Source organism: Capra hircus, chromosome 5 (genome assembly GCF_001704415.2).
Source record: "Capra hircus breed San Clemente chromosome 5, ASM170441v1, whole genome shotgun sequence".
Classification (NCBI taxonomy): domain Eukaryota; kingdom Metazoa; phylum Chordata; class Mammalia; order Artiodactyla; family Bovidae; genus Capra; species Capra hircus.
The window spans coordinates 19,245,013-19,269,822 of NC_030812.1; the positions used below are offsets into that span (position 1 = coordinate 19,245,013).

At 38.2% G+C, this 24,810-nt stretch overlaps 1 protein-coding gene across 4 annotated transcripts in view; it reads right to left on the reverse strand.

Annotated features, from left to right (window-relative positions):
- The window catches only part of ATP2B1 (ATPase plasma membrane Ca2+ transporting 1), a 133,871-nt gene continuing 110,124 nt past the window's right edge, over window positions 1,064-24,810 (reverse strand). The window contains exons 16-22 of one of the 4 annotated variants that reach the window (XM_018047617.1): window positions 17,580-17,771; window positions 17,129-17,342; window positions 16,486-16,697; window positions 14,962-15,069; window positions 12,875-13,057; window positions 12,334-12,487; window positions 1,064-4,354 (exon numbers count right to left, since the gene is read on the reverse strand). In XM_018047617.1, coding sequence (XP_017903106.1) covers window positions 4,329-4,354; window positions 12,334-12,487; window positions 12,875-13,057; window positions 14,962-15,069; window positions 16,486-16,697; window positions 17,129-17,342; window positions 17,580-17,771 — 1,089 coding nt within the window. In that variant the 3' untranslated portion in view covers window positions 1,064-4,328. The remainder of the gene's footprint in view (window positions 4,355-12,333; window positions 12,488-12,874; window positions 13,058-14,961; window positions 15,070-16,485; window positions 16,698-17,128; window positions 17,343-17,579; window positions 17,772-24,810) is intronic. The other 3 variants (XM_018047613.1, XM_018047614.1, XM_018047616.1) reach the window with 3 other exon arrangements.

Sequence of the window (24,810 nt, forward strand, 5' to 3'; positions counted from 1 at the left end):
GGCAGGAGGAGAAGGGATGACCGAGGATGAGATGGCTGGATGGCATCACTGACTTGATGGACGTGAGTCTGAGTGAACTCCAGGAGTTGGTGATGGACACGAAGGCCTGGCGCGATGCGATTCATGGGGTCGCAAAGAGTTGGACACGACTGAGCGACTGAACTGAACAGAAAAAAAATTTTCAAGGATCTTCCTAAGATTGCTTTTAGGTAGGCAGTATCACTACACTAATAAAATTTTTTGGTCTACAGGTGAATGTAACACTAACTGGAAAAGGTAAAAGGCGATGTGGGATCTGGACATTAGGGTCCTAGAGGGGCAGAGGTTAAAGGAAAGAAAGCAGCTGTAGCGTAACAGGAGCTCTCTAAAGACACAGGCAAGAAAAAAAATGTCAACACACAAAAACTTATAGAAACTTTCCCTATTCCGTGAATTTTACAAAGGGATTTCATTCAAAATTCAATCCTAATATTTAGTACACTTACAGAATTGAACTTGATAAAGTGGAAGAAATCTCTCCTCATAAATATGGTACTCATATACTCATCAATTGAATAATATTTACTAATGGAAAAGTATAGTATTCGTAACCAAAAAGATTCAAAGTTTTCTCAGTAGTTCAAAGTTGCTAATTTATGTTAAAAATTTATTATAAAAATACCAGCAGAGGGCAAATTGATTAATTTTGTGACCATAAACTTTAGATAATTGCTATTGACAAGTTTGGATTAGTTAATGAAAAAATCAGGTCTCACAGTTAATGTGAAAATGTAATCTTTTCTGAAACCAAAACTGTACTTTCCCCTGGACTGCAGAAACTAACTCTTGAGCTACAAAGACTGAAGACGGTGGGCATGAGAGAATGGACAACATACCCACATTCATATCTAGGGGCAAGATCATGCATATCAGGACACTGATTCACTGTAACAGAACCATAACATTTCAAGTACATTACAGAACTCTCATTAATTAGATTTTTAAAATTTCAAGTAGAAAAAAGTAATTTTAAAATATGATGTTCAGATTAACTTAAATATTCAAAAAGTTCAGTCAGTCCCCATTCAGAAACAGATAAACAGTATATTTATTAAATGAGTTAAGACAAATAAACTTTACAAATAGACAAATAATAAAAGGCTCAGTGGCTAAAATAGATGGTAAGCATCATTGAAAGAAATCAACACCATCACGGTATCTCAGTTGGCTTACACGTGTAAAAAGAAATTTTCAAAGAGCAGTTTCACAGAAATGAAGCCAGTTTTTTTTTTTTTTTCTTATAAACAAATTGCCATTTCTTGGTTCAAAACTGACATCTGTTATGAAAATTACCATATCACATATTTATAAGATGACAAGGAGTAACTCATCTTCAAAGTGCAAGTAAGTCTATTTACAACCACAAAAAAGGCAATGATGAGGAGAAAAAGATTTTTAAAAAATATACAAAGATTAAAAACATTTGGGATGCAAAATTAAACAATTTTTTGGTTAGAGGATAAAAGAGAAGAAGTGATTGAATTACAGATGCTGATTTCGGCAATACATACTATATAATGGGATCCAAGATCTTTAACAGCTTGCTTGCATTTTTTTCCTACTTACATAATGCTCTGGAAATTTCTGGTAGAAATTACAGTGTCTCAAAGAGAGAAATACACACTAAGCATGTCTTGCTACTACTTCATGGATGTCGTAAGACCCGTTTATGGATTAGAGTTGGTGTAAAAAGCCATTGCCTTGAGTTGAAAAACGAATACTGTAAAAGCTCAGTACAAACCCTCCAAAGCACATGCACTTCTATATCTTTTGGTAATTACATTCATATTTAAGCATAATCAAAATAAAAAAGAAAACTGAAAACACTTCCCTTTTCTCTATTCCCTATGCCTTGTAGGCTCTCCAGTTGATAGGATAAATTTTTAGAGTCAGAAAGGGTTCTTCCAGATAGTCGAGTCCACCACCCTCGTGTAGGGGAGATGATTTTCCCAAGGTCATGCAGCACATTAATAGCAAAACCCAGACTAGAAACCAGGTCTTGATTCCCAGCCTAGTATGCTTTCCAGCATATCATGCTACCTCTTTTTACAGTATGATTCACTCTAAATACCTGATGAGTAATGTACAATTACAAATGCTGACAGAGCCAGTGTGTTTCTAAGTCTTGCAGAGGATAACTGCAAAGGATTGATGGAGAGAAAAAGATTCTCCCCCACCCACCAAAAATATCAAGCACCATCAACTAAATGTCTCTTTGCTGGGTCAGCATTTTCAGATGTTGTAGTAGTCCTTGTAAACTTTATGTCAGCCTGAGGATTGTATATCTGGTGAAATCTGGGCCCTAACACAGTGCCAGTTCCTAAATGGTAAAGACAGAGGCCAAAGGGGAGAAGGCAGACAAAAGAAATAAAGACTTAAAAATCCAACTGGGTTAGAGACAGGCATTCCAGCATATGGTTAAGTAAGATATCTAAATATATATCTTTAGGGCCTTTCCCATCTTTTCACATTATCATTTTAACTGATTTGTTATTTGGCCACTTAAGAATGAAAACAAATGTATCAGAGACAATGAGGTTGTTATTATTATTTTTTTAAACTCTGAGATTATTTTAAGCAAACTAAATAAACTCTATGAAGAACATGTCAAACTGCAATGATTTTCTTAATCTGGTTCTAGTAGATTGCCACCAAGGAATTAAAAAGGGTACCTCATGGGGCTGTTACCATCTTGAAATTTATTCCAATTGCAGTTAAAGAGAACAGACCGATGTACCACATGGGCAGAATTGAGTAAAGAAGCTCAAAGTTCTTTTTTAAAAAAATTGCTGTGTATTTATTTAATAAAAGGGCATATTTATTTATGTTTACAAACAAGTTTCAAAAACAAAAGGAAAACATGTATGCTTCTACTTATTAACCTTTTTCAAAATGCCAACAGCCCTCATGCTGTATGAAGGTTTCTAAGGATTTATTAGAAAAAAATAAAATCAATACAGTTCACTCACAGTTCACCAAGACATCACTGAACTAACATGTTTAGACAAAAACAAAAAGGACTAAAATTCTCTTGTCGTTTGATAGTTTGATTTAATTTGATTTGCCTGAAATAACAAAAGCATTTCAAGCATCTTTCATTATGTCATCGATGTCCTGCATTAAACAATCTACTAAATTCTGAACAAAGGTTATTAGCAAGTTTTCAAAAATTTTAAAAATTAAACAGTTGTTTCAAAACCATTAAGTAGTAAATGTATTTAAGAAACTAATTAAGACAGATGCCATAACTTCATTAGAACACCACTGCTCATGTTTTTTTTTTTTGTTTTGTTTTTTTTCATTGTTGTTTTTTTTTAAAACAAAGCATTAGTGTTATCTATTTGGCTATTAGTATTAGCAATTTATCTACAGTATTTAACAAGGTAAATTGTAGGCAAAAATTTAGTACAGTTTCAATAGAAACACCCCCCTCCTTTTTTTTTTTTTCCTGAAAATACAGCAGTATTTGAAGGACTAATTTTATCTCTGCATCAGTTATAAGGAAGCGTCCCATCTATGAACAGGAACAAAAAAAGTATCTACAAACCTTGTAAACAGATCTGCATCATTTATAAACATAAATAATCCAAATTATTAACAGCCAACAGCAGAAATTAAAGCATCAATTCAATGATCCAGGGCTCTTTGCTTGCTTGCCCAGCTTTACTCCTCCCTCTCTCCCATCAAGGATTGAGATCAACTAAAACTTTGCTAACATCCTGTTCAGGACCATTCTTAGGTTCTACTGATGATCCACAGGTCGACTTATGCTGAGTTACTGTTTATCTGTCAGTTCATTACTCCCACCCCCCAAAAAGCACCCTCAGTCTGGCAGAAAGCTTTGCTTTTTTTTTTTAAAAAAATAAATCTACATTCGTACAAGTATGTCTTCTGTTGAAGTCCAGAGACAAGAATACTATCTTGTCCGTCACAATATGTGAAAAGACCCAGTTTCAATTTGTTTCTTTACAATGCAGCTAGTGTGTTAACATTCAGCTTACAATCAGAGTGATGTTTCCAAACTATGTAGTGGGCTTCCTGGGGATGAAGAGGTAGCAGACTTGTTCATTTCTATTGTAAGGTAAATCCCGCTGTCAACAGCATTGTTATTTTTGTTGGGAGAGGGTGGAGGACTGGAGTTACGTTTTGTAGGAGCATCATCTTCAGCATCAGTGTCATCAATAAGGGGAATATGAGGCTCTGAATCTTCTATCCTAAACTCAGGATGTGTCATAAAGTTGTGAATTGAACTTCTTGATTCCGGTTTTTCTAACCCTTCATATAAAGAACTACGAAATGCATTCACCACTCGAATCTGTAAATATCAGAAAACACAGAGACATATCAGTACGCTGTTACCTTAATTTAAAAATGGTTCATTTATGAGTCTGAATCCACAAACAGCTAGGGATGAGTGAATCATATTTGCATGTAATGCAGTGGAACTTGCAATACACTGTAAAAAAAATGAATATTTTAGTAGGACACTACAGAACAACGAAACCACATACTCTAAGAATTAAGGGTATAGAATTCAAAGTAATACTAAGAATATCTCATTGTCACTGGCTAAGAATTTAATAGCCATTTTATAGGATATTTTTCCCTAAGAAAACAAAATCAAAGAGAAAACAAACATAAAATTAACCATACACAAGCGTTAGCTGATTTTTTAAATAAAAGAAATATAATTTTTAAAAACAATTCAAATAAGTTAAACGAAGTCAAGCACAGAGGGTTACTACTCATCATGCTAGGAATTAGGGAGTCACCGACTATGAAAAAGCCAAGCAAATATAAGCTGAATGCCACAATGAACTCACATCTACCCCACTACACCCTTAATTAAAAAAATAAAAATAAAGACAAAACCCAAATAAATATCTATGAAGTGCCATTAAACAGCTATAAATATTTGAGTATATGCCATTTGTCTATAAAGTGTTAGTATTTTTCTCTATAATAATAAAACTTAAATAACTTTATGTACTACACTCCACTGGAAAGAACAGATTTAAAATAAAAAACTTTCGGAGATTCTTCTGTGAAAAATTTCCCAAGGAGAAGAAAAAGTGTTCAAGCATTTTCACCCTTAAACACACAGACCAACAATTCATCTTCCTTCTCAGAATTCTGCTATATGGAAGAAAAGAGGTCAATGAGTAATCAACTCAAATACATTACTAAACATACAGACTAGGGGTCTCATTAATCCAGTATCATAAAGACTTAACCCCAAATAACTGGATTATTATTATTTATTATGTCAGTTATCCAGATATAACTGACATTGACACTTCAGGAAAAAAGATGACTAAAGTCCTAAGTCACCAAAATCACCTCATAAAACAACGGTATTCAAAAAATAAATTTCTTCACAGGGATATTTCAATTTATTTTGTAAAAATGTAACAATTTATGCCCACTTTTTTACTGCATATATTTAAGGCATACAAGACTATTCGATACACATCTACAGCATGAAACAGTCACTACAATCCAGTTAATCAACATATTCACTACCCCACATAGTTATTGTCTGTGTGTGTTGAGAACACCTGAGGTTGGACTCTGCTGGCAAATTTCAAGTAGACAGTAGTGCTGTTACCTACAGTCACCATGCTATACATCAGACTTCCGGAACTCGTTCAAACTCTGTACCCCTTGAACAGCATCTTGCAATTGCCCCTCCCCCTGGTAATCCCCATTCTACTCTACTCATATGCATTTGACTCTTCCAGATCCCCACTTCTGAGACTTTAACCAAAGGAACTGAAATCAAGATTTTGGAGTGATTCCTGCACTCCCGTGTTCGCCGCTGTCTGTGGCCAGTATGCACAGAGAATACGAACTGGAGGACCAGCCAGCCTATCTGGTGGGTGATGAGCTGCTTAACGTGACTCTGAAGTTGCTGCTTATTGGACTTGTTTGCTGGTATTGCTAATAGAGCTAGAGAAGCAGTTGAGGTCTTTCTTTTGTTCTGACCAGTCTGGCTGGAGGAGAGTAGTGAAGAATCACGGGGAAAATGAATCAATTTTTGAAATGTTAAATTTGTTAAACAACCAGAGTGAAAACATTCAGAGTTCAGAAGAAAGTTATGGGTGTAAGTTAGAGATCTGGGAGTTTAGCAAAGCTGCAGGACGGGTAGAGTGTAAAAAGTAATAAGCAGGTGAGGGCAGCAAGTGTATTTATACATACAGTTACACACACCTGTGACAGCTGAAATCAGATTCCTTTCCACTGAAGTTTTTCAATTTTTCCCCCATCTGACAAAATTTATTATGTTATCCTAGAACATCGAACCTTGAAAGGATATTTGAGATAGTTTTTCAACCACTTTACAAATAATACAACTGAGCAACTGAAGACAGGTGGCTGCCTTGCCAGGTCCCTCCAAACTAGCGCCAGAAAGTCTTAAGAGCTAAGGTTTCTGGACTCCCAACTCCAGGTTCTTTCAAGTCAATAAGAGAAGAGAATACATGGACATTAACTTTATAACTAACTTTACTAGAATAAGGTACTTCCTAGGATTAACACAGCACAAGGGAAGCTTAGAAATGCTCCAAAGCAAACTTTTCAAAAAAACAGTCCTCATATTAGGCACACAAAACAACATCTAGATTAACTAGGGGTCACTGAAACAAATTTGTTTTACTTCCTGCTCATTAAATAAGAAAGCACCAGATCTAAGGCATGCCACTGAGCTAGTTATATTTGCTCTCATCTCTGTAACTTTTATAGATAAAATTCTCACAGTACAATAATAATTCTGAGTAATGAAAAAGCACAATTGCATGCATTATACTGTAGGTAGATAGAAAATTATTTTAATACCACAAAGAAATCAGTTTAAGCAGAAACTGATTACCTATTTTTGACAATTCAACCCCTACTGTTTATTTAATCCAGTCTTTAAATGCTATTCTTTTAACAGCAATTAAGACCTACTATGTACAACACTATTTAAGGAAAATTCAACAATTCCTATGTCAAGAAAAAAATTTGTAAGAATAAATTATTGAGAGGAAAAAATCTGAGGCATGAGGCACATATGGCAAACAATACGTTGAAATGATTATTATAATAATAAAGTAATTTTAGGAAACTGGAAGTGATGACTAAGGTAAGCACTACATTAAATCTAGCAAAGTAGGACCATGTACCATGCTAAACCACCCATTTTCTTAAATATAATCCTAACTTTCGATAGGAGAAAAGAATATTACTGACCAAAACATGGTACACAGGAGACAGTTCTAGTTTACCTTCTACAACAGACTTTTCCTGAACTTTGTCATCATACTTTTACTACGTGCACTATAAATTAAAGAATTTCAAGGGTAAAGTAAAAGATACTTTGCAACAGGAAAGAAAATTCTAGGTTGCTTTTCCAAGTTGTGTCTTTGTACATCGAATTTTCTCAAAGTGAGACCTGTGTAATACCTAATGTCTTACTTATCTGGAGTAGGAGTTGGGAAATATTTTCTGTCAAGTGCCGGACAGTACCTACTGCATAGCACAGAGGACTATATTCAGTATCTCGTAATAATCTATAATGGAAAAGAATTTGAAAAGGAGTAGATATATATGTATAACAATCAGTCTGCTGTACCCTTGAAACTAATACAACATTATAAATTAACTATACTCCAATTTAAAAAAGAGGATTAAAAAAAGAGTCAAAGAAGTTTGACATAGATATTCCTAAGATTATTCTCTACTAGGGCAGGAACCCAGTGATAAAATTAAACCTTCCATTAAATGAATTAACACCATTACCCTGGCTACCTGTGCCCAGCAACTCAGAGGTTTCATACAGAGTTGTGCATCAGAAAAGAAGTCTGCAGCAGGTGTGGGTGTGTAAGACTTAAAACAGAGCTTGTGACTGATTTGATATTTAATATAGAGCCTGGGACACAATTATACAGAGAAATACAGTTAATATGATACCACACCTAGTGAAAAAAGTCAACTGTTTAAAATTTTGCTGAAATAAAAATCAACAGAATTTATACCACCTAGTAGATAAAACTTGTCAAAAGAAGTTTAACTTAAAGCTAATCAAGAGGAAACAGTCAAATTCAGAATGTAGGACACTTTATGAAACAATCTGCCTGGATTTTTAAAAAAGAAAATCAATGTTATGAAAAATAAAGGTAGAGAAAATGGATCCAGGTTAAAGGAGAGAAGAGTCATAACATACACTATTGAATGTCCTTTCTTGGATCCAGGATCAAAGAAGCTGTAATATATGACATTTTGGGGGCAACTGAAGAAATCTAAATATGGACTCTGTATTAGATAAAATGGCATATATTAATATTATAAAGATAAAGCAGACATCATAAAACATTAAGTAAGTAAGTGAAGCCGCTCAGTCGTGTCCGACTCTTTGCATGGACTGTAGCCTACCAGGCTTCTCCATCCATAGGATTCTCCAGGCAAAAATACTGGAGTGGGTTACCATTTCCTTCTCCAGGGGATCTTCCCAACCCAGGGATCAAACCCGGGTCTCCCGCATTGGAGGCAGACGCTTTAACCTCTGAGCCACCAGGGAAGATATAAAACATTAAGAAGTGGTAAATCCAGGCAAAGGGATTTTGTATGGATTAACCTTTCAATTTGTCTATCAGTTTGCAATTTTTCAGTTTTGAGGGGAGGGAATGTATCAGGATTCAGTCTCAGTTTGGCTCCTTCTGTGGATATAAATAGAAGCTTACTTTCCATTCCAGCCTCATCAACTCCTTCATTTCATTACTCTTTTAGTTTTAAACTACATCAGCTGGGATCTGCTTTCCTCAACCAACAAATTTTATCAAGGGGTCAGCTTGAGAGTAATTTCCTTAGGTAATTTTCCCTGACTTCTCAGGGAGGGGTGAAGACTCTGTTATAACACTGTTTCATCACCATGTCGAAATTCCTCTCTTCTCATCTGCTTCTCTCCCTAGACGACAAAGTCGGGAGGTTCCAGGGCATGTGGCAGGCCTTGCAGTGTTTATGAAATACAACAAAGTGAACACTAAGGGCAGGAGGTGAAGGCAGGAGTGGTGACATGCCCTCGAAAGCCAGGAATCACGTGGACTCCAGATGAGGGCGGGATGCAAGTGACGTCAGCCATCCCAGGCCTAAGGCCGGGCATAAGGCTGCCCATTCCACGTCATTCAGGCAGGTGGCACCACGGTAACTTCTAAGAGGAAGATTGCTATCTGTCCATGGATACAAATGTAACATCCTAAAGTCAGTCGCCCTAAAGATATAACGTCTAAAGTTACAGGGCAGTTCGTCTTTTCAGCACCTGGGTGCTCTTTGTTCTACATCATGCTGCCTCTGTTTATTAGCTATGGACACGTCATTTAAACTCTAAGTCAGCGTTCAGACCTGTAAAATGGGGATAGTTCCTATTCTGCCTGCTGTGCAACACCGTCAAAAACAGCAAATGAAAATTACTTAAGCAAACAGTGAACAGGTAGACTCTTGAGTGAACAGTCTTTCTTTTTCTTTAAACAGCATTGTTTTCTCCTTTAATTTATCCTCTCCCCAGTTTCCCAATGGATGTGAGCTTGAGCCAACTCTGGAAGATGGTGAAGGACAAGGAAGCCTGGTGTGCTGCAGTCTGTAGGGTTGCAAAGAGTTGGACACAAGTGAGCGACTGAACAACAATGTTTCCCAAGATTTCTCTTTAGTCTCTCACTGGCTAAAGATCAAATGGAAAAGGTAAGTCACTGCCCAAATCAGGTATCACGACTGAGTTGGACGGTACGGATGAGGGGTGGGTGCGTTTATATCTTTAATGCTTCCAATATACTGAGAATCCACCATGGAATCAACAAGCTAATTCAGAGTAAGGATGATAAAGGTTATAAGACTTCTGAAGAGTTTACTAAAATGCAACAATCTGTTGTATTTCTTTATACTAATAACTACGTGAAAGGGAAATTAAGAAAACAAATCTCATTTACAATTACATTAAAAATAATAAAGTATCTAGGAATAAATTTAACCAAGGAAGTGAAAGACCTGTATACTGAAAACTACAAGACAGTAATAAAAGAAACTGAAGATGACACAAATAAATGCAAAGATATTCCATATTCATAGGCTGGAAGGATTAATAGTGTTAAAATGTGCATGCTACCCAAAGCAATACAGATTCAATGTAACCCCTAGCAAAATTCCAATGGCATTTTTCACAGAAATAGAACAAACAAGCCTAAAATTTGTACGGAATCACGAATAGCCAAGCAATCTTGAGAAATAAAAACAAAGCCAGAGGCATCACACTCCCTGATTTCAACTGCATGACAAAGATGTAGTAATTAAAACAGTATGATATTGGCATGAGTTTGTATAAAAATGGACATACAGATCGAGGGACAAGAACAGAGACCCCAGAAATAAACCTATGCACAGGCGGTCAATTAATTCACAACAAAGGAATCAAGACTATACAATGGGGGAAGTCAGTCACTTCAATAGATGGCGTTAGGAAAGTGGGACAACCACATGCAAAAGAATGAAACTGGACCACTACCTTACATCACACACAAAAATGAACTCAGAAGTATAACGACTTTAACATGAGATATGATACCATAAAGCTCCTAGAAAAAACACAGATGCTAAGCTTGACATAGGTTTTGATGACGATTTTTTGAATCTGACACCAAAAGCATAAAAGGAAACATAAACAAGTGGGATTACATCAAACTGAAAAGTTTCTACATATCATGAAAACCATGACCAAAATGAAAAGGCAATATTTTACTCTCATAAAATGTGAGAAAAAAATTTGCAAATCTATGTATATAATATGGGGTAAATATTCAAAAAATATATATATTTATAAATCTATACAAATCAATAACAAAACCCCCAAATAGTCCAATTAAAATATGGTCAAAAGATCTGAACAGCCATTTTCCCAGAAAATATATACAAATGGCCAAGTGGTACAAGAAAAGGTGCTCAATATTGCTAATCACAGAAATGCAAGTCAAAATCACAGCGACGTATTACTTCATATCTATTAGGATGAAATGGAAACAAGGTTAAGCGTTCACTGATGAATGAGTGGATAAACAAAGTATGGTGGACACACACATGAATAGTATTTAACCGTAAAAAAGAAGGAATTCTGGACATTTACAAAAACACAGGTGAACCCTGAGAGTATTATTATCCCAAATGAAATAAAACAGAGACAGACACATACCATATGATTTCTCCTGCATGTATATGTGACATATAAACCGCCCCCCCCCAAACCAAGCTCACAGATATTAAAAAAGCAAATGGTTGCTGTAAGAGGTGGGAGTAGGCAGCAGTGGGAAAGCTGAGTAAACTTAAAAAAAAAAAAAAATTGAATAAAAATAATCTTAATGCATTTTCCCTACTTCTTTGGAAAACTCAATAGAATATCTTATCTAGGAAGCAATTTTAAATTGATTGTATCAATTAAAAATAACCTCACATAAATACCAAAGAACTTAGAAGCTTCTATAGGGTTTCCACCTCAAAACAAAACAAAATAAATAAAAAATTCACAGCAAGCCCACAAAGTCCAGGCTAAGGAGGCAAGTGAGTGAAGTGAAATCACTCAGTCGTGTCTGACTCCTTGTGAGCCCATGGATTGTAGCCTACCACGCTCCTCTGTCTATGGGATTTTCCAGGCAAGAGTACTGGAGTGGGTTACCATTTCCTTCTCCAGAGGATCTTCCCAACCCAGGGATCAAACCCGGGTCTCCTGCATTAGAGGCAGACGCTTTACTGTCTGAGCCACCAGGGAAGACTAAGAAGGCAAATACCTGGGTATATGCTCAGAACTTTTCTTCAGGGTACCAACTTACTTTCTAAACTGATCAAGATACAAGTCAAGGCACTAAGTTCATTTTCAGCTTTAAAAACACAATTTCTTGGTTCTGTTAGATCAGTTTCAAATCACATGCTTTTGGGAATCATGCAGAATGGAATATGTTTAAAGGCATATACTCAAAAATTTATAGTAGTTTCACAAATTCTAAGCTACAGTTTTATTCCCCGTATTAACTATCAGAGTTAGCGTAGAGACAAAGATTTCATGTCTGATCTTTGGTTTCAATTGTTCCACCTGTTTTCTAGCCCTCTAAGAAATAAAACGACAACAACGACAACACTTTGAGGTCTCAATCCACTTTACGAAAAGAAAGCTTTATGAAAAGCCTGAACAATGAATTTAAACATTAAGGAGAAAATGAGAAACGTTAGGTGTGTGAAGTAGGAAATGTTAATTTCATGCACTTAGGAACACACACTCACACCCCACAGTAGTAGAAGCAGTAGAAGAGGAAAACACTACATGTGTAGGGGTAGAAATATTTGTTACATCATGATGCTGGCTGGCGATGGAGGGTTGCCGCCTTAGTGCCCCCTGAATGGAACTTCCACTCTGGAAAGCATTCACTACATCCATCTGCAAGGAATCAGAGATTGTGACAGCTTGCTCAGCAAGAGAGAGAGAGAACAAGAGAAAGGACCATTCCATCTATCAACATATAAAAAGTAAAGAAAAAGGCACTTTTTACAGAGCAGATAAATAGGCAAGAGGAGCATTTGGAGATGAAGGGGGTGGAAAAAAAGCTAGGAGAAAAGGAGCTTAGGGGCATACGGACACATTCTTTCGTGGTCAGTTAAAACTTGCACTCATTCCAGGCACCAGTACTATTTTTCAAAGAGTAAGTTCTGTGGGTTGGGGAGGCTAGAAAGGAAGCGAAGGAGCACATTCAAACCTCCTCCCCAGCTCCAGAGGCCCCTGGCTCCCGCTCCCATCGTCTCTCCTACCTCTCCACCAGGCCCATACCTGCGTCTGGATTCTGTTCAGACCTCTAAACCACAAGATCTGGCCACGCCGCAACTCCCGCTCAGCGTGATCAATCTCTTCCACATCCTCCGCTAACTCCTCCTCGGGTATTTCCTCCTTTTGCGTGCCATGACCAGCTTCTTTGAGGAATTTTAAACGGCTAGTTGGAATTGTTGAAATAAGCTACAACACAGGGGAGAGAACTTAGAGACAAACCATATCAAGATACAATGAAACTGATCAACTTCAATACAGAAAAGGAGTGAAAAGCTGCACTCAAGAGCCAACTATCTTTACCAATGAAGCAATGAAACCTTGTCCATCATAGGCCTTCGTTCTCAGAACAAAAAACATTCTTCTGTTAGCTACACAAAAGATTTAAGTTTGAAGGGCAAAAGTTTCCCTGAATGAAAATAACCTGATTACATTTGCAAATTTTTTTTAAGACATTCGAGACCATGAATCATTCAACCATGCTTTGGTATATATATACACATATACACTTAAACTCATATTTATTTCAAATAAAATGAAAATCGATCTTATAGGATGCAGAAGAAGTTTACATTTCATTAGCGCTTTAAGAATTCAATGAGGAAAACACACACTAAAGTTCAGAAAACCTTCGAGGCTGCACTGAAAAGAGATTTTATTCAATGTATTTATTTTCATAAAGTATAACTATGCAAAATTGGATTAACACTGATTGAGAATGATACCAAACAGGAACAAATGCCCCAGAAGACATAAAAGATGGAACACCACCAATATGTATTAACTTGTAAGTGTTAACAGCCATTTCTTAAGGAAGTGAGGAGAAAACAGGCATGCAGTGAGTAGCAGAACTGCTCCGAGAACTTCGAGTTCAACCACCTCATTTCAGAGACGAAACAGGTTCAGAGACACAGAAAGCGACTTGTCATGGAGTGACTAAGACCCTAGGTTTCCTGACTTAACAAATCAGTGCTTTCTACCATGGCACCTAAAAATCAATGGACAATGTCAACCAAAGACAGTTGCTAATGCCTATTAGGCATGTACACGATACTGAATTTCCTCCTCTTGAAAATAGCCAGGTGTGGGGGGAGGTTGGGGGGGTTGGCTTTGCCTGTGAGGGAACATTATAAAGTAACTAGAACAGTTAAAAGAAAAATGTGGACCTAGTACAGATCCTACTTAAAAGAAGATCTCTGTTAGAAAAGGTCTTTACAATGAGTAAGAAGAGAAAGCTCAGAGCCTAGAAGCAAAAGAAAAAGATAAAAAGCACATAAAGAGTGAGTTAAGGTTAAGCACAATCTGAATGTTTAGTCTGACTTGCAAAATAACCATAAATTAGTTCACATCAATTACACACTGTAACATGTGCTAACTTGCATTTATGAAAATGTTAGTAGATTCTCCATCAGTTTTCTAGTCATGGTAATAGACTTAAAATGAACATACACACTGTTATCACTTATCTTTGAAGAAACAATGACATACATCTGCAAGTCAGCTACCCATAGTGAAGATGAAGGACATCTCATTTTTGAGGCAGTGTATTTTATATGCACACTGTTAAAGTCATTCAATCCAAATCATCTAAAATGTCATTTTGTGGCCTATTTTTCCAGACACCAGGAGTTTTATGGAAACACTTGTCATATCAACTGAAACCCAAGATTTTTTAAATGCTACATTTCAATGAAATTATATAACAGAATGATAAAATGGCTAAAGCATATTTTTATTAAAATATTAATTCTGAAAATGCAAAGTAGGTCATAGAGCAAAAGATACAGATATTAGCATTCTGACCAGTTATAAATGTATCATTTTAGTAAGAGGTGTAAAACTTGTTCTAAAAAACAAGTTAAAAGCCTATGTAAGAAATTAGTGTTTTATTGCATAGGCATAATCATAATTAATACCAAGTGACATACTAGAACAAATATTACATTAAAAAGAATCTCTGAATGTCCTTTCTTGACCCAGAATGAAAACTACTTAGAATCAAGTTATAGAATTGATTAAAGAGTATACACACTAGAAATTAAAAAAAAAAAAATCACTTTAGGTTTGAACAAAAAGTGATGAGATTTTTTTACCTGGCCCCAGAGTAACGTTCCCATTCCTAGGAATATTGACCATAGCCACTGTTCTATTGAAAGTTCTGAACAACTGAAAGGTTTTCCACCAAACTGCACAATTATTATCTGGAGGAATAATCAAGAATAAATTTATTTAGTGAAGTTGCTGACTTACACTCTGACCCATGCTCCTTATATCTCACTGTGGACTTGTAATGTCCACAAACAAACAAAATAGCTGATCCAGACATGCTTTGAGTAGCACAAAGGCACTGAAGAATGACCTTACTTCCATCAGTTGTCCTGGGCATATCAATCTAGGCCAGCAACTAAGTGTTATCAGACTTGCTTGGTAGAGAGACAAGAAGTTATGTTTTTGCAATCCCCATATATTAAAAACATAAAATAAACCTAATTTTGACAGTAAGTAGGAACTAACATTTTAGTGTATCAAGAATAATGATTTCTTTTAAATAAAATACTTCCAGAAACTATACAACAACTAAGCAAGCAACAGCTCCTCTCAAGTTGACAGAAAAACTGAAAGCTAAAACAGAAATGGTTTGCAGAGGAATAATTGAGAGTTTGGGTTTCAGAATCCAGTGCCCAAGGCATAGAATGAATAAACGCTTCAAAATTCTTAGACCTTCATTTTGAAACTAGCATGGTCACTGTCTGATTCTATCCTTGAAAAGCTCACTTTTAAAATTTTACTGTGTTTACTGACCTCCTGATGTGATCATGCACCATTCACCCACCTGCTTTGATTCCAGATTCTGCTATTAACAGGCGTTTGCATAGAAAAGTACCACAGAATTCAAGGTGGTATAAAACATAGGTATAATACATAATTACGTAAAATTTACCACACGTAAAGTGATGCTTAGTTTGCTCTTATTATGGTCTTTATAAAAATGGCAACATTCGGTCCTTTCTATACCTTCTCAACCTCACTGTTCATACCCCATCCTCCACTTCTCTTCTGCCTTGTTTTGACAATATTACAAAACATAAAACTGGCATATAACCAACTCAGGATGCAGTCATTTAGAATCATGTGGATTTTAAAATACTTATTTCAAAACCTATTTTTACTTAATAATGAACTCAACTGTAGAAATACAACTGCTATTAATTGCTAGAAGCAATTACGGGATCACTCTAGGTAGACTAAGAAGTGGTTAGCTGTTAAGACTGGCCTTAAATAAGATCAACAGTATAACAGTTTTCATAAAAGCAATGTAGAATAGATAATCAGAAACAGTGAGCGTGAGCAAACACTGCCGTGAGCAGTATCGCAGCCGCAGAACCAGTAGTGCCACTGAAGGGGTCCTAGTTTAATATGCTCATTCATAGGCGGAACTTCAGGATGGGGCAGATTTTCACTTGAGTTGTGATATTTAAAATTCTTCTTTGATGTCATCAAGGCAATTCACAGAAGGCCCACACATTGAGGTCAAGTATTTTCTGGAATAAGCCACCTGCTTACCTAAGATCTCCACACAGTAATCATATTTGAAACGCTCTTTTACAATTACCCACCTGCACCACAAAAGTGCCTAAAACAATTGTGCAGAAGATGGCATTATTAAAGATTCCTTCAAACACATTTCTTTCACCGTGAATTTTCCGTGCATTTATTTCGTTGAAAAGTTGCATCAGTACAAAGGTGTTAAAAACAATAGTATAATGTTCCGATGGAGGAGCATGCAAAGGAGCATTTCTTCCGCTATCAATATCAAAAAACTTTTCTCCTGAAAGAATGGAAAATTACTGCTTTGTAATTATCATACAAAATGACTGAACATTTTAAGGAAGCATGCAATAAAACCTAGCCAGACCTTTCTTTGATCTCTAACAACAGCACAGAAAGAGTTGTGAGGGACCTGGGATCCTCCAGTACCACTCTCTTATCTTAGATGGAAGGAGACTGAAGCCCCCCTGAACTATGGTGACATGTTCAAGATCGCATCTAAGTTAGTGGCAGGGCCAAGGATAAGAAATCAGGACCCTTTACTTCCCACTACTATCACACTGCCTCTCAAAATGTACTAAGCATCCACTGACAGAAGAAATTAAAGATAAATGGGGAGCCAGAAAGAAAAATAACATACATTCTTGAAAAATCTGCAATATGAGCTCAGGACCAAAACAACTGAAGCTTTACTGGGCACTGAATTCTTACCGGCAAACAAGAGTGTAAAGACTACAACAAGCTGATAGAATGCATGACCCAAAATATTCTTCATCATTGTGCGTGAGATGAGAGGCTTATTTCTACCATAAGGTTTCCGAAGCAAGAGAGATTCAGTGGGGGGTTCGGTCGCCAGAGCCAGGGAAGCAAGCGTATCCATGATGAGGTTTACCCATAGCATCTGCACAGCTTTAAGTGGCGAGTCCTAGAAAAGACAGGTTTCTTAACAGACACTCACAACTTTCCAGGGATTCAGCAATTCTCAGGAAGCCATTTCTATTTAAAAACTTAAAGTACAGGAGTTAAAAACTACATTTCTGTATTAATTAACCTAAAATGCTAAGCTTGAACTTATTTAAATACTTAAATATTTGAAAAAGGCAGGTTATATACATTTGTGCTCTAAAATAAGCAAGTTTTAATAAACAAATTGTCAACCTACTTGAGTAATACAGGCGCCCGTGAAAGCAACAATCACTGCTACTACATTAACGGTAAGCTGGAACTGAAGGAATTTTGAGATGCTGTCATAGACATTTCGTCCCCACATAACTGCTTTAACAATGCTTGTAAAATTGTCATCCGTGAGAATAATATCAGATGCTTCTTTAGCTACATCAGTTCCAGCGATACCCTATTAAAGAAAATTTCTGAGAATTAGACTGAATGTTTAAAATACAACTTTTAAATATTTGAAAGGATAATATGTATTTTACAAACAAAAATTTACTATTATACTTAATAATTATTGACTTACATTTACTGTAAAAGTCTAAGACACTGTCTCCCAGAAAGACATTCATCTCAGTAGAAATTGAAAATAATAAATGAGACATTTACAATAAAGTTCAACTTCGGTTTAAAAAAAAGAGAGAAATGGACACAAGTACTACCCCAAGTTCCTTCCAAAAGTCACATAAAAGATTTTTTTTAATTAAAAAATAAAAACTCTCAATGGCTAAAAGTTAGTGGGCAAAGAGATACATCATAAGAGGTTGGAAAGCAGATAACTAAATAGTTAAGAAACTCAACAGACCCAGAAAGCTGAGCCCTAAACCAACAGTAGGGAGAGCAGAGTAGCCTCTTTTTTTGCACCCCAGGAATCTTCTAAGTAAGGCTCAGGACTTAGAGCATCGGATGAAGAGGTGAAGGCATGAAGAAAAACAGGAGAAATTCTTACGTTTACTGAAGACACTGAGGAAGTACTTAGAAGGTCTAAACTAAAACAACAGTGTCTCTCAACAGGGAAATGGGATAGATGAGTAAGTTGTGGATTAATAAAAATGAGTGAACTACAGCTCTATGCAACCACACAGATGAATCTCACCACAATGATGCATAAAGGAAGATGGACTCAAAAATAACATGTAACAGATAATCCTAATTACAAAGTATAAAAACAGACAAAGGGAATCTTCAGAATACTGGTTATCTCTGTGGAGAGACACAGAAGTAATTAGAAGAGAGTGTGGGTGAGCAATATGGGAATACAGAACATGTATTTCTTGCCTTGCACAGAACAGGTCTGTTGATTTGGGGTAATCCATTCAGTGCATACTTACGACAGAAAAACTTTTCTGTATGTGTTACATTTTAGTAACAAAATTAAAAGAAAAGGCAACTGGAGCCCCAGAAGCCCTCCCCAAGCCCACACAACTGGGCACTTTGCTACTCCCTGGCCTGGCAGGAGACTGCCTGCTAATTGACCAAAGAGGGTCCAACAGCGACCTTTAGACTCAAGGGTACCACGTGCTGCTGAGTGTAGTACTCTTCTTCTTCTACTTGTTTCCCAGAAATCAAGACTGCCCTGTAGGCAGCAGATTTGAAAACTCTTTCCTGAAAATCCGACCATCCTAGGAGATAAGAGCGACAGATACCAAAAATTCATGGCACCCTAAGAAAGTGAAATGGCCAAGCCAGATCACTTTACTGGGAAGCTTCTGGTTGATACGTCGTACATAGAGGCCTCAGGCTTTCCAGCTTTTCAGCTTCCTACTGGTAAAAATATGCAGAAACAACCAACGATCACTTTGATATGTGATGAAAGCACTAACCTGAAAGATACAGACTAAATTAAAGGGAGATAGAGACACAGACTCTACAGAGGGACAAAAGCTGATTAAAAAAAAAAAAAAAAATTGGGGTTTCCCAGGTGGTGTTAGTGGTAAAGAACTCACGTAGGAGACATTAAAAAAAAAAAAATCAAATCTTTAGAATGACAAAAGGCACAGCAATGAAACAAGAACTCAGAGATCCAAAAACAACTCTTGGAAATTAAATATATGATAACATATATGAAAATACAACAGAAGCTGAGGAAATACTCCTGTACTCCTGCAAGATGATAAAAGTATGGCAGACAGGAGGAAAAAAAAAAAGACAAAATAAGGCAAGCCCACGAGATTAAAAAACCAGGGGGACAAATCCACAAAGAATAAACAGTGGAGAAGAAATAAGACGAGTATAAGAAAATGTCACAAAATTGAAGACAATGAGTTTTCATAGAAAAAAGTTGCCCTGAGACAAAACATCATGACGTTTCAGAGGACTGAGAACAAAGGAAAGACTTACACACCACCAAAATGGAAAGAAAAGCAAAAGGAGGTTCAAAATTCAAAATGATACGTAGTAACAATGAAGGTACAAATCCAAAATTCTGAGCGAAAGTAATTTCCCATCTAGATTTTTACACCAAGCAGGACTAAGTATCAAGGAGAAGTCTTTGAAGAAAGAGAGATTTCACTCATAAAAGTTATGAAAAAGTTTAACTTTCATGAATCCTTTTTCTCAGGAATCTATTGGAGATGGCATTACTACATGAGAGGGTAAACCAAAAAAGATGATGACATCACACAACTTCATAAATCAAAAAGAAAATTACATCAAATCTAAGAAATTCAAATGCAACATAATAGAGGGTTAAGGAGACAGCTGTGCAGCAGGCTGAGCAAACAGTTCAGATGGAAGCATGTCAAAAGATCTGGGAGAGGTAGTAGTAAGAAGGCAGAACGGTAAAACTGCCTGACATCTCTGACATAATGCAAGGAGAAGATGCTGATGAATTAGAGTTAAGAACATTAAAAAAAAACTAAGAAAATAAACAGATAAAGATTAAAAGGTGAACTGAAAAACAAAATGTATAGCGAGTGCAAAAAGTCACACAAAGAAGTAACAGTAATTAGCAGCGACCACATGGCTCAGCTTTCCATTCACTATAACCAGTCACACTAAGGATGGTATACTGACTGATCTCTAACTCTGATGGAAGAAGACAGGAGAGAAAGTGTGCATGAAAGCTTATAGATGTCTCTGTGTGTGCCTATCAAAGTGCTAAATCCTTACCTCCCTAAATGAAAAGTCATCAACAGATGCTTTTTATTAAACAAATTTAAAAAATCCTTGTTATTGTGCCATTTAGATACATGGAGGCAAACAACTAAGGAAAAGAAACAGCGAAAATAGTTGGTTTTCTTTAGTCAGAAAAGGAGCTGTAAGAAATGATATGTGGTAGGGGATATAGTTTATCAAGTCTTATACAACTGCCTGACTTTTTAAAAGCTATGTAATATTGTTTTGATAAACACAAAAACAAAGTCCAAATCAAGCTTTTCTTAAAATAGTTCATGAAGGAGCAATCTTAATTTAAAATTTTGGTTTCTAGCCCCTAATCTGAATATTTTACTTTTAATGTGCAACATGCTTAACACATCCAAACCCAACACATTTCCCTGCCTCTAATCGTTCTCCATCTTCAGCAAATGCAAATCTCACAGTCCCCAGTTCAAAATCTTTTGAAATTTGAAAAGCAACTTTAAGATGTTAATCGGTGTCCAAATAAAAACTAGTTCCATTGTGAAACAAGCCTGGGAAACTTTATATCAAAAAGAGTTTAAAATAGCTTTTTTATGAGCTTCTTAAAGCTGTATGCTGGGGCTTTCCAGGTGGCTCAGTGTTAAAGAACCCGCCTGCCAATGTAGGAGACCTGGGTTCAATCCCTAGGTTGGGAAGATTCCCTGGACAGGGTTGCCAATATCAAGAATAATACTGGCAACCCACTCCAGTATTCTTGCCTGGAGAGTCCCATGGACACAGGAGCCTGGCAGGCTACAGTCCAAAGGGCTGCGAAGAGTCAGACCTCAGAAGTTTGCTTGGGAACTGCTGATCTACAGGATATAAGACAAATTGCTCAGCTTCATAGTCAAGGCCCTTCTGATCCTGACATCTAGTATCCACCAACACCACACCCTCTTCTAGTGAAGTTAGGCTACTTGTAATTCTTGGGAGTCTCTTGGCAGTACTTTTCTCCCTCCCTCGGTTCAAATGGCACCTCTTTCAGAAAACCTTTCTTAGCCTCTAGAGGCAGAGCCTAGGACTTCTTCCTGGAGGCACTCTCTGTGCTGTGCTTAGCCCTTCACTGTTGCCACGGTGCTTCACTGATGTACTGCCTTATGTGCTGAACCCTTAGGAGGCAGCAACTACTCACCTCTGGACCAGATCCTGGGAACAGCTTCTTAATGTTTGGAGAAGAAACAAATGTTTACTAACCCAAAGTTTGAAAGCATTTTAAATTAAGCTATTTTAACTACTTTAGGGAAGATTTTATTACCACAGATGCATGCCTGCTTTCAGAAATATTAATACATCATGGCGTCAGGCAGTCAGAATAGAAAACAGGAGTCCAAAATGGCAGTGACTAAAAGACAAGGAAGGGAAAAGCTGGCGCAAACAGAACAGAGCAAAGTCAAAGGAAGGTCTGAGGACCGCAGTGAGGACTTCAGGTGGAACAAACAGCCCTCCTGGCTGAGCCCAATTTGCACAGAGCAGGCCCAGGGGGAAGAAAACACATATAAAAAGAGGAGCCAAAGGGCGCGCTTTCGCTGCCCCCCACCCCCGGGCACCGGGGCGCTCTTCTCTTCTCGTCTTTGGCTCAACATGCCCTCACACCTCGAAGATGGATTTTCCTGCTATTATCTAAATAAAATAGAGCTGTAACACTGACTTGTCTAAGAGCTATAACATGGTCCGTTCGAGACCTGAGAACTATAACACAGTCTGTCTAAGACCCAGGAGCTGTGACATGCCGAGGGGGCTTTATTGTTCGTCACTCCAAATCTTTGTTGTGACGAGACAGAACTGAGGAGCATACACTCGCCTGACATCCATGGTGCCGTGACTCAGATTTAACCTGGCTGAAACAACCGGGGCACTGGCTGCAAGGATAAGCCAAGCACAGCAGGAGCCCAACTCAGTGAAAGCTCCCGCAGAAGCGGAACACGAAGAAAACCCAGAGCAAGGGAACTGACAAAAGAGGCCCATCGTGCTGGAAACCAGGACAGCGAAAAACGAACCCAGCAGAAAGGTCACGCGTCTCAGTCTCAGATTCCAGAAGACCTCCAGTTAAAGTAGGAGGTCCTTGCTCCTATGGCTGGAGGAACATGCCTACCAAAATCTTAATTCCTTTACAATCTCTCATTTCTTGTTTCCTTGAACCCCCGTGAACAGGCGGGAGGCAGTAGGTGCAACTGAAGGACTCTGGAGAGGCTACTCCTAGGCATGTCCCAAAGGCGCTACCTGCTGGGCCCCAGTAGCTGTTACCCAAGCTGGTGTGGGTTCTTCTGTCCTTTCTCTTCTCTGTGCCAAGGATCAGGCCAATGAAAGCTGTGAGCACAGGTCAGGAATTTAGCAGGCTTTCTGGCAGGCTACGAAGGGGATCCCTTGGCATGTTTTTCCCACTGCTTTTTCCTCCTGTCCTTCAGCTCTCTCTCTCCCAGGACTCAAGCCCGGCCAAAACCCATGAAGCTCAGGCTCGGTCTCATTGCAAAAATTCATTGAGAGACAAAGTGGTAAGTAAGAGGTGGATTTGTTAGGATTCAGAGAAGCCATTCTTCAGGGTGTGTGCCGCTGCCAACGACAAGGGCTGGGGCCATGGAATGCAGCCTGGCTAGGTTTTGCTGGCGGGGTGAACTCATATGCTAACGAGTGGGAGGATCATCCCAATCATTGGGGAACCACCCACCCCTCCCTCTTTTGACAGTGCCTTAGAGCTGTCCTGCCATCTCTGGGTGTGTCTTTTGATTTACAGATTGAGGATTAAGGTTTACTTGAATTTAACTTCATGGGAAATAGATGGGGAAACAGTGGAAACAGTGTCAGACTTTATTTTTCTGGGCTCCAAAATCACTGCAGATGGTGATTGCAGCCATGAAATGAAAAGACGCTTACTCCTTGGAAGGAAAGTTATGACCAACCTAGACAGCACATTCAAAAGCAGAGACATTACTTTGCCAACAAAGGTCCGTCTAGTCAAGGCTATGGTTTTTCCTGTGGTCATGTATGGATGTGAGAGTTGGACTGTGAAGAAAGCTGAGTGCCAAAGAATTGATGCTTTTGAACTGTGGTGTTGGAGAAGATTCTTGAGAGTCCCTTGGACTGCAAGAAGATCCAACTAGTCCATCCTAAAGGAGATTGGTCCTGGGTGTTCTTTGGAAGGAATGATGCTAAAGCTGAAACTCCAGGACTTTGGCCACCTCATGCAAAGAGTTGACTCATTGGAAAAGACTCTGATGCTGGGAGGGATTGGGGGCAGGAGGAAAGGGGACGACAGAGGATGAGATGGCTGGATGGCATCACCGACTCGATGGACCTGAGTTTGAGTGAACTCTGGGCGTTGGTGATGGACAAGGAGGCCTGGTGTGCTGGAATTCATAGGGTGGCAAAGAGTCAGACACGACTGAGCAACTAAACTGAACTGAATTTAACTTGTCATGTTGGACCCAACTGATTTTAATTGGTTTACGTTACGCCCGTGTGCTATGTCATTCTTTCAAAGGTTGTGCTCTGCCCCATTCCCTCCTGTTTCACGCTCCTTTCCTCAGCCCCATCGGGGCCCACAATGTTGCCTCTACAATCTTCTGGAGGGACAACCAGAAAATAGCTGGCCTTGGGAGGGAAATACTATATAATATCCAACCCCTTAATCCTACTCAGTACTGGTCATGCTGGAGGTCTTGGGGATGCCCAACTCGAGTCCGGGGGTCCCCGGAGGTCAACCTGCCTTGACCTGCCTAGGGATTTGGTCCTCGAAAGGTTGTCACGCCTCAACCTGCTCGGGGATCTGCCAGTCCCAGGGAACCCAGGAGGTTGTCACACCTCGATCTGCTCAGGGACCCAATTCTCGGGAGGCCGCCAAGCCTCTCCCTGCCCGGGGATTAGATCTCCAGGAGGCTGTCACGCCTCAGCCTGCCTGGGGATCTGCACCTTGACCTGGGAACGCCTGGCTCTCAGGTTGCAACAGTACTGGGTAGGATAAGCTTCAGAAAGACTCACCCCTAAGGAAGTCCACCCATGGAAGTTGAAGGAGGCCTTTTAGTTTTTTCTCTTCCTTTCCCTCCCTGTCATGACTGTTTTTCAGATGGGAAATAACCAATCCACTTCCCGGCAGACACCCTTGAGATGCATCCTTGATAACTGGAAGCTGTTCGATCTTCTAACTCTGAGGAGGAGTCACTTAAAATTTTTTTGTGCAACTGTGTGACCACAGTATCCACTGGGGGATGAGGAACACTGGCCTGAGGATGGGACTTTTAAATTACAGTACCATCCTGCAATTAGAATTATTCTGCAAAAAACAAGGGAAATGAACAGAGATCCCCTATGTCCAAATTTTCTTCCGA